This window comes from Musca vetustissima, unplaced genomic scaffold (assembly GCF_032173495.1).
Source record: "Musca vetustissima isolate MV318-11 ecotype Yass unplaced genomic scaffold, APGP_CSIRO_Mvet_v1 utg63570, whole genome shotgun sequence".
Taxonomy (NCBI): domain Eukaryota; kingdom Metazoa; phylum Arthropoda; class Insecta; order Diptera; family Muscidae; genus Musca; species Musca vetustissima.
Window position 1 is genome coordinate 43,629 of NW_026881340.1, and position 16,087 is coordinate 59,715.

The 16,087-nt window shown below is 36.3% G+C and overlaps 2 protein-coding genes across 2 annotated transcripts; both read right to left on the minus strand.

Moving 5' to 3' along the window:
- Nucleotides 1-5,826: 5,826 nt before the first annotated feature.
- Nucleotides 5,827-11,460, minus strand: LOC133327315 (uncharacterized). Its single transcript, XM_061535880.1, has 2 exons — nucleotides 6,721-11,460; nucleotides 5,827-6,607 (listed from the first exon to the last, which is right to left on the minus strand). Exons 1-2 carry the CDS (start codon nucleotides 11,393-11,395, stop codon nucleotides 6,597-6,599), a joined length of 4,686 nt encoding a protein of 1,561 aa, XP_061391864.1. The 5' UTR covers nucleotides 11,396-11,460; the 3' UTR covers nucleotides 5,827-6,596.
- Nucleotides 11,461-14,873: 3,413 nt separating this feature from the next.
- On the minus strand, nucleotides 14,874-15,618 carry LOC133327314 (pupal cuticle protein Edg-78E-like). The gene is made up of 2 exons (XM_061535879.1): nucleotides 15,544-15,618; nucleotides 14,874-15,287 (listed from the first exon to the last, which is right to left on the minus strand). Exons 1-2 carry the CDS (start codon nucleotides 15,553-15,555, stop codon nucleotides 14,874-14,876), a joined length of 426 nt encoding a protein of 141 aa, XP_061391863.1. The 5' UTR covers nucleotides 15,556-15,618.
- Nucleotides 15,619-16,087: the final 469 nt, after the last annotated feature.

The window sequence follows — 16,087 nt, forward strand, 5'->3', positions numbered from 1 at the left end:
AATTTACCATTTTTTTGCGTATATTCGCTACATACCGAATTTATATACTTTTTATATACTTATATACTTTTTGCCATTACCACACAGTGGTATTTTTTTGTACGAATTCCCAATAAATCCAGCCTTTTCACACGCCTATGAGCTAGCACTAACAAACATGCAAAATATCAAGATTCATTTGGTCGTTGATGATCAGTCAAACCTCAAAGAAATAATGATCGATAAATGGTGGTCAAAAGACGAAGATTTGCAAAAAAAAAATTGATAGACAGTATGATGGATAAAAAAATGGATAAATTTAAATAAGCGAGACCCTACCCATTATTTATTAAAGTTATTTTATTTAAATTTTTTAATAATTTTATCTAATTTTGTAAAAGTGCTTCTATAGTTATGCAACACCAATAAATTTAAGATTGCAGAATTAGGCGAAGGCATAAGGAATAAATCAATTATTTTTGTTGAATAATATGTGCTTTTGGTCACTCTACTGTGTACAATTATTTAATGGGTCCATTTTATTTGTTAGCTAACATACCAATTGAATTAAAGGTGCGTCTATAGTTATGACACGCAGTGTTTATAGACTATTTTATATAAGGCAATGCCAATTTATACCCTACTAGCAGACCCGGCAAACGCTGTTTTGCCATATCAAAATTGCATCAATTTAGGTTTTTCCACCAAATATTTTTCAGGAGAAGATCAAGTTTTGATCTAACTACTCTCACCACAAAAGATAATTTAGTATGGATGGCGTAATTACTATTCCTATTTTGATCACATACGATTCATATGTCCTTTGAATCATTAAAACTAATGCAGACGTTCTCGAGTTATAAAAGTTGTAAGTAACACAACATTCGATTACTTCAATCTCCGACTTTTTTATGTTTTTCTCAAAATTTTCCCGGTAGTACAAAATGGAAAAAAATCTCTGTTGCAAACATTATATTACTGTGAAAAAATTCATTTCAGGGGGCAGGGCTATCGGGCCGCCTCCTTCGTACGTCCATGGTCTCCATGTAGGATTCGAATTTATCTATCTATATCTTTATATATAATATCTTTATATATAAATGACGTGCAAACTCAAAAACTACTGCATTGACTTTGACCAAATTGTATGTACCATCTCTATGGGATGTGGGGAGTGTTTCTGCGTAGTTAGAAGTTCATGCGACAGATGGCGCAATATTTAGTTTTTTTTTGAGTTTTTGTACCGTAACTCAAGAACTACTGCATCGATTTTGACCAAACATTATGTATATGGTCTATGGGGCGTGAGGAGTGTTTCTGTTTAATTTTAAGATCGTCCGACACATGCCGCGCTATAGAATTTCTTTGCGTTCTTTGTACAAACTTTTCCCATTCTTAGTACAATTATTTAGTATATTTCTATTTCCCAAAATATATATATGCATATCATTATATGTGAAATAATTAAGCAACATACTATGTTTCAGATTTTAATGTATACCGTTTCAGTTGTCATTTAATATTTAGTACCATTTTAGTACATACAGTCGACGCCCGGTATAACGAATACTCTTTTTAACGAATTCGGGATAAGCTAAATGGGGCACCAAAGTCCCTCTATATCCTTCGGTTTGCATGAAATTTGGCACTTCGTACTGAATTAAGTCTAGAGTTATGTATGCTAAGTTTCGGAAAAATCGGTTCTGGTTTCGATATAGCTCCCACATATACATACATCCGATTTTCGATTTTTCGTCCGATTTTACGTAAATGGTGCACCAACCTTCTAATGTTTGCACGATTTTTTGCACAACGTATCAAGTTGAGACTTGAATAACGTTATTGCGTTTTGTTGAAATTGATGTAGATGCTGTCATAGCTTCCATATGTATTTCGAATGGATGTCTGAATGAAATTAAAATTTTAACAGTGTGGCGAACGAATAGCGTGTATTAATTTAGCTATAAGTCGTGTTTCATGAATTTGTACGAAGTCGACTTTAAATCTGTCCGCAGAAAGACTTGCGTATGTTCTTTGGAGGGGATACATATGTACAATATACGCAAAGTGGTGAAGCGTATCATATAGTCGGCCCAGTCCCACTTTACTGCATTCCTTACTGGTTTTTATTATAATTATTTTCTGTTAGAAATCCATTGACAAGTGGATTAACATTTTTGTTTTTAAATAAAATTGCACCTTAAAGTAACTTCGCGATATAACGAATTTTTCACTATAACGATTGGGCCTGACAATATATCATTCGTTGACTGTATTTCACAAAAAGTATGCATAGCGAAGTACTTGTAATAGTTGAATCAAGATACCAAGCTTCAGATATGTAAAGTAATAGTAAATGCCATATACAAAGTTTCAGATTTCTATTTCTATCGGTTCTATTGTAATATAATATTCATAACTTTTTAGTACATTTTAGTACCGATTTTCAAAAAATATTTTACAAATAGAACGATATTTGTAATAGCTTGAGTTAAATGCCATGTTTCAGATATCTACCCGTACCTGTTCCATTGTAATATAATATTCAGCACATAAAAATTGTTCGCACATTACCTTTCGCCTTTCATTGACAAAGCTGCATACCAAATTTCAGAGTTCTACTTCCAAAGGTTCCGGTGTAATATAGTTTTAGTACTTTTTAGTACCATTTTATTAGGGGAGAGGGGGCACCTTTGAACACTTTTTTTCAAGGCTCATTTGTTATTTTATAATTTTTGGTTTCTTATAAATTTTAACTAATAGGTAAGTATGTAACCATCACAATGAATACACATATGACATACTTTAAGCTTGATATAAATATTTCATTACTGTTTAATGGACGAAGTCAAAGTGTTCAAAGCTTCCCCCTGGGGCATTGGCATTTTTGATCGGCATGGTTTTTTACAGTGTTTATGTTTAAATATCTATATATATATAAAAGAGCTTAGTGTTAAGTGAGTGAGTAACTGACAGATCATAGCCCAGACGAAACGGCTAAAGCTAGAAGCTTGAAATTTTGAGTGTGGGTTGATTAGCGTGAGATTAGGCTGGGTTTTTGGAAATTCGAACTAGAACGGTACGAATAGTACTAAAATGTACCAAATATGGTACCCTTTGTATTAGGCGAACGGGAAGAGCTAGAATTCTGAAATTTGGAATGTGGGTCACTGATGAAAAGTTAGAAAGATGTACAAAAGGGTTTTTGGAAATTCGACCTATAAGTGTACTAAAAGTACTAAATTTAGTTCTAATTCTACATATATTGAACATATATAGCTAAAATCTTGAAATTTTATACAGAATACAGGTTGGGAAGTGGTGTTGATGTATAGAAATGGTTTAAGATTTTCGTATTTACGTTTTTTAAAAAGTACTGAATTTGGTACTATTTGCATTTAGTTGAGTGTATATAGATGGAATCTTGAAAATCGGAATTAGGACTACTGTACCTTTGTGTACGAAAAGTACTTAATGATACTAAATTTGGTGCAAGTTGGATTTTGGTTCACATATATAGCGGGAGTCTTGAAATTTGGAATTAATATGACAGTTGCAGTGTAGAATTGAGGTAGTTTTGGAAATTCGCACTTATTGGTACGAAAAGTACTAAATCGTACTAAATATAGTACACTTTGGATTTTGCTTAAACGGATGAGTATAAAACCTGAAATTTGGAATTCTGATTACTGTTGAATATTGAGCTATAGAGACATCTGTGGAAATTCGTATTTGTGTGTACGAAAAGTACTAAACGGCACTAGATATGGTACAATTTGGATTTGGGTGAACGGAGAGAGCTGGAAACCTAAAATTTGGAATAATGGTTGCTTTTAGAATATAGAATTAAGGTATGGAAGCATAGTACGTATGTGTACTAAATGGTACTATATTTGGTACAACTTGATTAAGTGGATAGAGTTGGACTCCAGAATTTTGGAATTAAAATTACTTTTGAAGTGTAGGATTGACGTAGTTTAATTATAGAAACAAAAAGTACTAAATGGTACCAATGGATAGGGTTGAGATCCTGAAATTTTGATTAAATTAATATTACTGTTGGAGTGCAGGATTGAAATATGTCGGTAGTTTTGAAAATTTGTCATTTCGTGTACTAAATGGTACTAAATTTGGTACAGTTTAGATCAGAGTGAATGGATAGAGATGGAAAACTTAAATTTAGAATGCAAATCACAGAATTAAGGTAGTATTGGAATTTCGTACTCTTGGATACGAGAAGCACTAAGTGGTACTAAATAGGGTACAATTCGTTTTGTGTGAGCGGGAACCCTAAAATTTGGAATCAAAATTAAGGGTGGAGTGTAGGATTGAGATATGGAGGTAGTTTTGAAAATGCATGATTATGTGTACTAAATGGTACTAAGTTTATTTAGATTGAGATAAAAAACTTATATTTGAAAATAAAATTACTGTTAGAGTACAGGATTGAGACAGTGTTGAAAATTCAAACTTAAAGTACGAAAAGTACTAAATGGTACTAAATATGCTACAATTTGGATTTATGTGAACGGATAGGGCTGGGATCCTGAAATTTATGATTAAAATTACTGTTGGAGTGTGGTGAACGGATAGAGCTGGAATCCTTAAATGTGGACTAAAGGTTATTATTGGAGAACATGACTGGGGTAGTTTTGGAAATTCGTACTTATGGGTACGAAAAGCACAAAATTTGGTACAAATTGGACATTGGTGAACGGGTAGAATTCGAATCCCGAAAGTTGCAAAACTTTGGTGGAATTAAATTTGATGTAGTTGTGGAAATTCTTACTTCTAAGTATGATGGTACTATATTTGGAACCATTTGGATTTGCTTGGATCCTGCGATTTGGAATTTAGATTACTGTTGAAGTGCAGTATTTGGCTATAGAGATAACTATGGAAACTCGAATTGATTTTGATTGATTTGTACGAATAGTAAATAGAATAGCAAATGCACTAATGCATAGAATCACATTCTATGTCGATTTATGCATGTCCGTCTGTCTGTCCATCTTAATTTGTAAACAGAGTACAGGTCGCATTTATGATCCGAATTGGATGAAATTTGGCATACATCACATATTTGGCCCAAGGACGAACCCTATTGAAATTGGGAAAAATCTGTTCAATTTAGATATAGTTCCCATATATATTTTAGTCCGATTTTAGGTAAATAGTGCACCAAACTCCCTATATATCCTTCGATTTACACGAAATTAGGCACAGCGGGCTGAATTACGTCTAGAACGAAGTGTGTTGAACATCGTGAAAATCGGTTCCGATTTAGATATAGCTCCCATATATAACTTCGTCCGATTTAATGTAAATGGTGTACCAAAGTCCCTATATATCTTTCGACTTGCACGAAATTTTGTATGGGGTACTTTACTACTTTCCTTACTGGTTTTAATCTGTTTAATGGAAGTAAGAGAGATTTCGGAAAATAGTGCTTATGTGTATGAAGAGTACTAAATCGCAAACTATAGTACAACAAATTTACAGTATTTACGATACCATATGAAATATTTTTTGTATTCCCTTTCCGCATACGAAGATTTCCATATATAGCGGGCACTTTGCTAGCCACTCCACTCCCCTACTAATTTCCAAAACTATTTTTTACAACATTCTATTTGTAATAGCTACATATCAATTTTCAGATAAGTATCTCTACTAGTTCTATTCAAATATATTATTTAGTACTTTTTAGTACCTCTTAGTATTACATTCCAATTTTTTCACACATGCCCTTTGGATTATTATTGTCAACAGTATACCAAACTTCAGAGTTCTACTTCCAACAGTTCCGGCGTGTTTACGCGCGTATTAATAAAAGATGTTGCCGGCTTGGATGTTGGTTGAGTACTAATTTTATTTAAAAAATATTGTCCTTAAGAGCTACATATGTTATTCGAGCTTAGCCTAATGCAACCTAATAATAATTCTTATCTCTTCCTTCTTAATCCAGTGACCTTCTCTACCTACTGTGTGCATAGATAAGTGCGTGCGTGGGTCACAACCTTTATTATCATAAAACTTATCGTATGCACCAGTGTACATGATCAATGAAGATTACACATATGGATTTAATGGCTGGGAAACTCACATATGGATTTAATGGCTGGGAAAACCACATATGGATTTAATGACTTCTTGGAAATTGATAACATTGAAAATTCTATCTTAAGTACATAAAATTCATAGCAAATAAGCAATAACATTTATGACAGATCTACATTACAATTTATTATCTAAGACACTTAATTATTTTATTACTTCTTCTAAGCTAGACAAGATAAAAGAAAGATTCATGTTCATATTTTTATGAACATTCTCCCGGCCGGCAGATACTTTATTAAACATTCGGCCTTCCTTGGAACTGAATTGCTGCTATCCGTCTCCTTATTATAATTTTCCTTATAAACTGAGTTAGCAACATTATAACTACTATGGTAACTAAAATAAATGACATGTGACCAGACCAATTATGAAATTCTAAACCTCTTAAATTTAGTTTCTGCTTCTTCAAATCGTCCACGAGCGTCTTTAGCTGGCTGATCTCATTGTGATGTTTCACCAATACGTTTCCAAGGGGTTTTATGGCTTCTTTGTCGGCTTCACTGACGTCCTTTAAAAGAATAGAGTGAAATTGAGTTGACATTTCATTTCTTACCTGATGGACCGCCACTAGAGTCACTTTGTCAATTCTAGCCGTGCAATCTGTATCAAGGGCTAGAATACCTTGTTGTGGAAGTTCTATGATGGATTGCTGCTTTTCGGAACACTTAATATGAGCCGTTGCATTCTTAAACGTCTTAAAAAGCCAATTTCCCTTTTGCCTCAGCTGTATCCAATAGGAACTGCTTTCAACTTCATCGTACGTGCAGTTTATCTCGATGCGCGGCCTCAGGGGTGACAGTTCGCAATTGTTGGTCGACGCATCTCGCCAGGGAAAATTTTCTTCGCATACAATTTCATCTCCCAATGTGTTTTTACATTCGTTCAACATGACTTGTGTCAGATAGTGGAACGAATCCAATTCAAAATTGTACACGATGTATGGCGACCTTATCCTTGCTATCAATACCGCACCGTCATGTTCAAATGGAATCGGGATTACTCTATAGAACTGCGATGACTGTCTGTTGAAAAGAGGTATCTTCAAGTCGATCACCAATTGTGTGCCGATGTACATTCCACGTCCCCTCATCAAATGTAAAACCTCCTTAAGTTCTGTACCAGAAGATTTTCCGGGTAAAACATATTTCGTGGGTAGCTCATTTCGAATTTTAAATATTTCCGACTGCAATTTCTCCGGACTGATGAGCACAGGGTGTATATGACCATTATTAATGTCCAGTAACAGGTTAATGACTTCCTTTAGCACATCGTCACATTCGTCTATGTATTCATGGATTTCTTTAGTTATAATAAAGAAACGAATAGATTCTCTATACACGAAGTAATTTTCGTTCATGGTGGCGGTTATGTTATCAATTTTGCACTTTATCTCCACAAAGTGCGAATTGACTTCCTCCGTTGTTCTTTTTAGCAGATTGACCGTGGAATCAACTATCGATGTCTGCTTTTTTGACAATTCTTTTAAGTCGTACTGGTTGGCTAACAGATTTCTCATATTATTTTCCATCGCCACACGATCATCGTCGTCCATCACACCAAATGCCCAATGTTGAAAAGACCCTATGAACTTCAATGGGGCTCCTCTTCTTTGCCGTTTATCATCCCTCATGAAAAGCCGATTATTCGCCTTGATTTTGTTTACTTTATATTCCATATTGTTTATTACCGACCAGCACTGGTCTTCAAATGTTTGGAGCCTTGGACATATTTCTTTAGAGGCGTTGAGCAATGTGGATGCAAGATCCAGTGTTTCTAAGTACGTTTTCATTTCAAAATATACAATCATGTTCCATGAAGACGAGGCCATGTGGATTTGAGAGATTGGATCAAGATATATTGCCGTCGAACTATTTAATTCTTTTACTGATGAGGCCTTAGTCGTCATAATCAGACAAAGATTTATCATCATAGTCCATATCATAAAGGAATTTGCTGTTAATCTTGGTAACTTCTTTGTTGAGTTCACTTCGACCTCCTTTTTCAGCGTATCTTCTACCTTTTCCTCTTCAGGTCTCTCATCTTCGTGCTCTAATGGGCATAATTTATGTACTGGTCTTTTTATTTCTCCATTTTGTGTTTTCAACGTAACTACTCTCACTATTCCATCTTTGCCCGGTTGTACCTCAGTCACTCTCGCCAATGGCCAACGAGCTGGGTGAGTCTCTTCATTTCTGATCAGCACGATCTGTCCCACTTCCAGATTGCGATCTTCTTTTCTCCATTTTGGGCGATTTTGCAAAGTAGTCAAATATTCTTCTTTCCACTTTCTCCAAAAGTGGGTTTTTATTCGTAGCAGCAGTTTCCACCTGCTCACACATGCTAAACTTCCTTCATCGATCTTCGCCGGAGCTTCTAATAACGGGCGTCCAACTATGAAATGCCCTGGCGTTAAGGTGTCGATATAGTCTGTGCCGCTTCCAAGATCATGCAACGGCCTTGAGTTTAAAACTGCTTCAATTTGAGCTAGAACCGTGCTTATCTCTTCATACGTTAATTTTATCTCGCCAATGATTCTTTTAAGATGGTATTTCATTGACTTAACTGCAGCTTCCCAAATTCCTCCGAAGTGAGGAGCTGCCGGGGGGATAAAATGCCATTTTATTTGTTCATTCTCCAGAATTGGCGCTAACGTATTGTTGCTTTTTATCGCCTCTATATAATCTTTATCTAGCTGCCTTGATGCCCCGACAAAGTTCGTTCCGTTGTCGGAATATAAATCGCTTGATTTTCCTCTCCTTGCGAAGAATCTTCTCAGCGCTGCTAAAAATGCTTCTGCCGTAAGCTCGCTAACTGCCTCTAAATGCACCGCTTTCGTCACCATGCACACAAATACTGCTACGTAACCCTTCATAGACTTGGTTCCTCTCGTTTTCGAACATCGTATTTGAAACGGACCCGCGTAGTCTATTCCGCAATGTTGAAAGGGTTGACTTATATTCACTCTACTCCTTGGTAGATTTCCCATTAACTGATTTCGTACTTCTCCCCTATAGCGCGTACATCGTGGACAGCACCTGACGCAGAGTTTTATTCTATTTTTGGCTCCGATTATCCAATATTTGCGCCTTAAAACATTTTCCATCAGCCGATTTCCTCCATGCAATGTTTCCATATGAGCTCTCCTTATAATATTCGCAGCTAATCGTGATTTTTGAATCAGTATTGGATGCTTTTCGTTATAGGTTAGCTCTGACCAACCCAGTCTTCCTCCTACTCGCATAACCCCATATTCGTCGAGCTGCGGATGCAATGATGCTATATTGCTTCGATGATTTATTGCTCCTGAAGTTTTTAGCTGACTAATTTCCGCCGGCCATTCAATTTCTTGGTGCATTTTGATTAAAGCAATTTCGGCCTCTTCTATTTCTTCCGCAGTTAAGTGCTCACCTTTTACCTTATTTCCTCTCAGTTTTTTAATAAATCGTAGAATATAAGCCATGACTCGTAACTGCTTTTTAAATGATGACAACTTCATAAGTTGCTCATAGACGCTTTTTTCTACTGCCGCAATTTTTGTCGTTGCTGCCACTACTGTCGGATTTAACTTGGGCCATTCATTTTCATTTTTTATCAGCCATTCCGGCCCTTTCCACCATAATTGACAGTTGGCCAAAATCTCAGGAGCAACGCCTCTGGAGCCTAAGTCAGCTGGATTTTCTTTTGATCTAACGTAAGCCCATTTCGCTTTAGGGATTCGTTCCATAATTTCCACTACTCTGTTTCTAATAAATTTATCTTTATTTTTTGGGTTGTTTATCCATGCCAACGTAATCATGGAATCACTCCAAGCATAAATTGCCGCCGCTGATGATAATACTTTTTTTATTTTTTGTAGCAGTTTCGCCAAGAGGTGGGCAGCACTTAGTTCCAATTTTGGGAGGGTCTTGGTATTTTTAATAGGATTAACTTTGCTCTTCGCAGCCACGATTGCAATTTGAGAATCCACTTTTAGATAAACTACTGCCGCATATGCCTTTTCGGACGCATCAGCAAACCCGTGTAGCTCTACTCCACTGACTGGTGCTATTTGAAACCATCTTGGTATCTTCACGTTCTTAATTACGTGGAGACTATACGCAAATTTCTTCCAGTCATCACTCAATTTTCCATTCAACGGTATATCCCAATCTAATTGCTGGATCCATAACTGCTGAATAAATAGTTTTGCTGTTATGGTTACTGGTGTCAGCCAACCCAGTGGATCAAATATTTTCGCTAGACTTGATAACGCCATTCGTTTGGTCACCTTGTCTTCCTGTTTTACTTCCATACTGAATGTAAAGCAATCCATCAGTGGACTCCATTGCAATCCTAGCGTTTTCAAGCAGTTATCTTCTTGAATTTGCAATACTTCATTTTCTTCAGCCCGATTTACAGCTCTCAATATATCCGAAGAATTTGCTATCCATTTTCTTAAATGGAACCCATACATTTCCAGTTGTTGAGCTATATTCTCTTGTACTTCCATACATTCTAGTTTTGAATTCGCTCCTGTAAGTAAATCGTCCATGTAGAAATCTTCTTTTATTCTTTTGGCTATATCTTGATTCTCGCATCGATTTGCAATTTCTATCAGCGTCCTTACAGCCAAAAACGGTGCTGATGCGGTGCCATATGTCACTGTGGTGAGTTTGAATTGTTGCACTGGCTCGCTCTTGTTATTTCTCCACAGGACATATTGGTATTCTTGATCTTCTTTGTCTATGTTTATTTGTCTAAACATTTTTTCTACATCGGCTGATATGACAAATCTCCAAGTTCTCCATTTGGTAATAATATCAAATATGTCCTTTTGCAACTTTGGACCTGTATGCATAATGTCATTCAGCGACTTTCCATTTGATGTTTTCGACGATGCATCAAACACCACTCTTACTTTTGTGGTTAAGCTGGTTTCACGTATCACTGCTTGATGCGGCATATAATATTTTCCTTGTTTTCTCTTTTCTACTTTCACCATGTGTTTAGTTGTAATTAGATTATCTATTGTTTTTATGTATTCTGCTTTCAATTTCGGACATCCTTCTAATCTTTTCTCTAGACTTAAAAATCTCGCCATTGCTCTTTTATATGATTCTCCCAAACGTCTGTCTTCAGCAAATGGCAATCGCACTACAAATCTTCCCGCTTGATCGACTCGTGTTGTTTCCTCATATAGTTTTAGACAGTAATCATCTTCTGCTATCGTTTCTTCATCTTCAATCTCTTCTATTTCCCAAAACCGTTCTATTGTCGTCGTCGCAGCTGATCTCACGTTATTTCCTCCGGATTTCATCTGAATTATTCCGGAAAGAATCCATCCTAGTTTTGTATTTTGTGCCACTATCTTCTCTTCATGGCGAACACTTTCTTCCAATATTTGTTGGAAAAGGTCCGCTCCAATTACCAGATCGATTCTTTCAGAATTATAAAAATTTGGATCTGCTAGAGTTATGTTTTTCCATTTCTCCAAGTCGTAATGGAAATTGTTGTCAGGATGAGCTGATGCTAATTTCGGCAAGACTAGTGCTTCCGTTATAATTTTATTGTTGCTGAAAAATCTCGGCCTTATCTTCAGCAATACTTTAGATTTCGCAACGCCCACCATGGTATCTCCTAGACCTCGTAATCTTACCTCAGTCCTTGATCTTGGTAATTGTAGCAACTGCGCCGCATCTTCGGATACAGAAGTTATCTGTGATCCTTGATCTATCAAGGCTCTTAAAGTGATATATTCTCCATACCAAGATTTGACTCGAACTTGAGCTGTAGCAAGAAGAACATTTGTTGTTGCATGTGTGGTCATGGATTTTGTGTTGCTTGTTTTTTCCAAGTGGACTAATGTGTTATGCTGTAATCCACACTTCTGGCATTTGGAATCACTCAGGCATCTTTTGTCTTTCGAGTGCTTAATACATCTGAGGCACATTTGGGCTGCTTTCACCCAACTAAATCTATCGTTTGCCGGTTGTGCCGCAAATTTTCTACAAGCCACAACTTCATGTCCAATCAGCTTACAAAACCTGCATTGCCTCTTTTCCAACCCTCCGGATTTATCTTGATTTTTATACGTTGCTGAAACAGCATATTTTTTGCTCGTTGATGCTTCCAAGGCTTGGTATTGCTGTTCTAAGAAGTCCATTACATCTTCAAGTTTTTGGATCTCCTTTGATTTTTTGACGTTCTGCTCATATTGAATGAGTCCATCTTTATCCAATTTCCTTATTATTATTCTGGCTATTATAGGGTCCGCATGTTCCAACGGTATACCCATTGCTCTCAACGCATGTATGCTTTCGTTAACGCTATCTACCAAATTTCGTATGCTTGCTGCAGATAGGCTGTTTATATTCGGGTGATCCAAAATTTTATCAATCAATTTCGTGAATAAAATTCGTTTGTTGTCATATAATTCTAATTTCGCTTGATTTGTCCTGGCTTCCTGCATTTTGTTCTCCAGCGACTTTGAATTTGCTTCTAAAGCAACCTTCCTAGTCGTTCCCGATTTCAGCTTCTCTGAAATCTCTAATATTTCCTTGAGGATTTGATTTTGGGTTTTATATAAGGTATATCTTTCTGCTGACATTTTTATTTGCTTCTTTGGATTAATAATTGGTTTACTTTAATATTTGCCTTTAGGCCTCTCGGTTTTCTTAAATTTATTTCGTCTTAAAGTCTTTTTGACTAATTTCTCTTTCTACAGTTTATTATTCTTTAATAGTTTTACCTTTATTGATTTAAGCTCTTCTGTTTCCAATTTTCCGCTATATTCTGTATATATTCTAATTTCTTAGCCTCTTTGGCTTTTTAATTTTATGAACTTTTTTTTTCACTATAATATTTTTTTTTCTATTGGATAATATCCTTGTTTCTTAATTCGTCACTATTTTCTGTTTTTTTTTTGTATAATATTCTTTTCACTGTAACTTTCACAATTATTTTTTCAAATAGAATTCTTTCTTAAATTATATATATATTTTTTTTTTTGGTAATATTCTTTTCAATGTGGCTTCCACAGTTATTTTTTCAAATAGAATTCTTTCTTAAATTAGATTTTTTTTTTATGTGCACACTTTTCCGGTCACTGATTCTTTTTTTTCTCTTTCGAAGGACCACTGTTTACGCGCGTATTAATAAAAGATGTTGCCGGCTTGGATGTTGGTTGAGTACTGATTTTATTTAAAAAATATTGTCCTTAAGAGCTACATATGTTATTCGAGCTTAGCCTAATGCAACCTAATAATAATTCTTATCTCTTCCTTCTTAATCCAGTGACCTTCTCTACCTACTGTGTGCATAGATAAGTGCGTGCGTGGGTCACAACCTTTATTATCATAAAACTTATCGTATGCACCAGTGTACATGATCAATGAAGATTACACATATGGATTTAATGGCTGGGAAACTCACATATGGATTTAATGGCTGGGAAAACCACATATGGATTTAATGACTTCTTGGAAATTGATAACATTGAAAATTCTATCTTAAAATTCATAGCAAATAAGCAATAACATTTATGACAGATCTACATTACAATTTATTATCTAAGACACTTAATTATTTTATTACTTCTTCTAAGCTAGACAAGATAAAAGAAAGATTCATGTTCATATTTTTATGAACATGCGTCGTGGGCTTTTTCATGGTTTCAACTTGTTTTCACGTGGTTCCAACCTCATTTGCATGTTATAAAGGCCGTCTGTTAGGGCGGATTTTTAAAGTTTGTGCATCGTTGTCCGTTGCCGCGGTCATTTGGGCCCTTTGTTGCAGTTCGTGAGGACAGCATGCTAATTCTTTGTATTCCGTGTTCTTGTTCATCGTTGTTGCTTCCAGTGGCAGTGTTTTACTTGCCATTTGCGTGGTTGCTGCTGCGGAAACGCGGTAAGTGCATTGTGTCGTCTGTTTTTGTATTGGGATACCCGCCCGGACATGTGCCAAACTGGGAGAGGCTTCGATATTGAGTCTGATCGAACGTTATCCGTACAGCGGGTGCCCCTGGATCTGTCGATCCAGCCTAAAAGTTGGTGTGGCCTCCTGGGGAGCTTCGCGGGGGTTGTGGTTTCACCACTCCAAAGAGGGAGAGTGTGCTTTCTGTATGCTCTCCAATTGATACAGCACTTCGGTGCTGGTGCGCTGGTGGACATAATTCCGCCTGTGGCTCAGCCACTGTAAAGTAGGCCAAATGGCAAGTACTCACATAAATTTCTCCAGATACAATCCCAAAAAAGTTCTAGTTGGAGTAGACCAAAAGGACCCATCGCATGACATTATATTTTAGGGTTTCTTCAAAAATTGCGCTATTTGGTAGAGCTATCACATTTTCAAACATAATCCAAATTTAAAAAGAATATTGATGTGCAGGGTTACTTGGTCCTCCTTCTTAATTTATCTTACGCATCACAGACGGTCATTTCAAAATCGACTCCAAATAGTCTGAAACAGATTTGGTACAAATTCTAAAAGGGATAGTGTATCCTCGAATATCTACTTAAAAATATTTCTTTTTACAATTTCGGCTAGTAAAAACAAAATAATTGTATTTATTTCTTTAATACTTTTATTTTTTATTTTATGTGTTTTTTTAATTTGTTTTTTTTTCTTTTCTTTTTCATAACATGTAACAATGGCTGGACAAATAAAGTCTTTATTTGGATATTTGTTGTTTGGATGGATGGGATATAAACAGGATGGACTGTAGGTGGTTGGATGGGAGATGGATTGGGGGAAAACCCTAAATCTAATCAGAGGACACCATGAAGCCACAACAAAAATCAATTCTTATTATAATAAATCTGACCAGGTTGGAAACGTTTGACTTGGGCGCCACCTTGTCTTTCCTCTTGATGGGGATGAGTGCGAATGTATTCCAAAGACTTAAGAATGGCATTGGGGATTGGTGGTGGTGTGGGCAAATGATCACCGGATGGTTGGAAACCATTTTCATCAGCCGTATATGTCAAGGTGATTAATTGGCCATCTGGAGCATAGTAGGCCGATGAGCCACTGGCATAGTAACCACCAACTCCAGACTCTTGGGCGGCAATGCCATTTGTGGTATCAAATTGATATTGATAGCTGCCATCCTCTTTAATGTCAGCGGAGAAGCTGCGTGTCTCGGCAGCGGCATCATATTGATCGGGTCGGGCCACAGCTACGGCACACAATGCGGCAAGACAGCAAATGAACTGTGGGAAGCAACAAAGAGATGGAATGGCATTAAATGTGGTGTAACTGAACAAAAACCTCAAAAACAATTATTCGAATATACCAAACAATGCCAGTGTCAGTCTACAATGTAGATTTTACTAACATACATACACATGCACATATATGTTTGGTGTATTATAATGTTACGATGCGACAGTTTTTAGTTTAAATATTCGATTCCCATTGATGGTTGTCATTGACAGACAGCCGAACCAACAAATATTCGATACTTACCAATTTGGCCATGTTGTGGTTGATGATTTCTGCAATAAGTTGGTGTGGTGGTGGTGCTGGAGGTGTTTCCTCTTTTAGATTCGGTTAAGAATTAATATCGAACATTGCTGTGATCGAACAATTTATAGCGATTCATTGGTGCTGTGGTCAATAAAAGTTAACCCGGCAGCCATTCATTCATTCGTTCGTTCATTCAGCGATGCCATTTTACAGCAATCCGGGTTATGCCGACATCTCATTGTTGTTGTTATTTTTGTATCACATTATTTCCTCTCCAACAACAAATTTGAGCCATTTTATGGCTTGTCCGCTGTTGTCGCTACATTTCGAGTTGAAGATGCTAAATATGGGCTAGGCTCATGTGAATCTTGATTGTTTTTTTTTTTCTTTTCTTTTGTTTTTTGAAAATGCTATGGTTTAGGTTTAATTTTGGTAGTTCTCATAAAGTTTTATAGCAACACCATTGTTAACAACACTTGTATTCATCCCCAACGTATTTGTGTATAGGTGAGTAGGTATTAAAAAAACGGCACAATTCCGGCTT

Bases quoted from the DNA above. Each gene is read 5' to 3' on its own strand.
- LOC133327315 (XM_061535880.1), bottom strand. From the start codon at position 11,395: ATGAAATCCGGAGGAAATAACGTGAGATCAGCTGCGACGACGACAATA.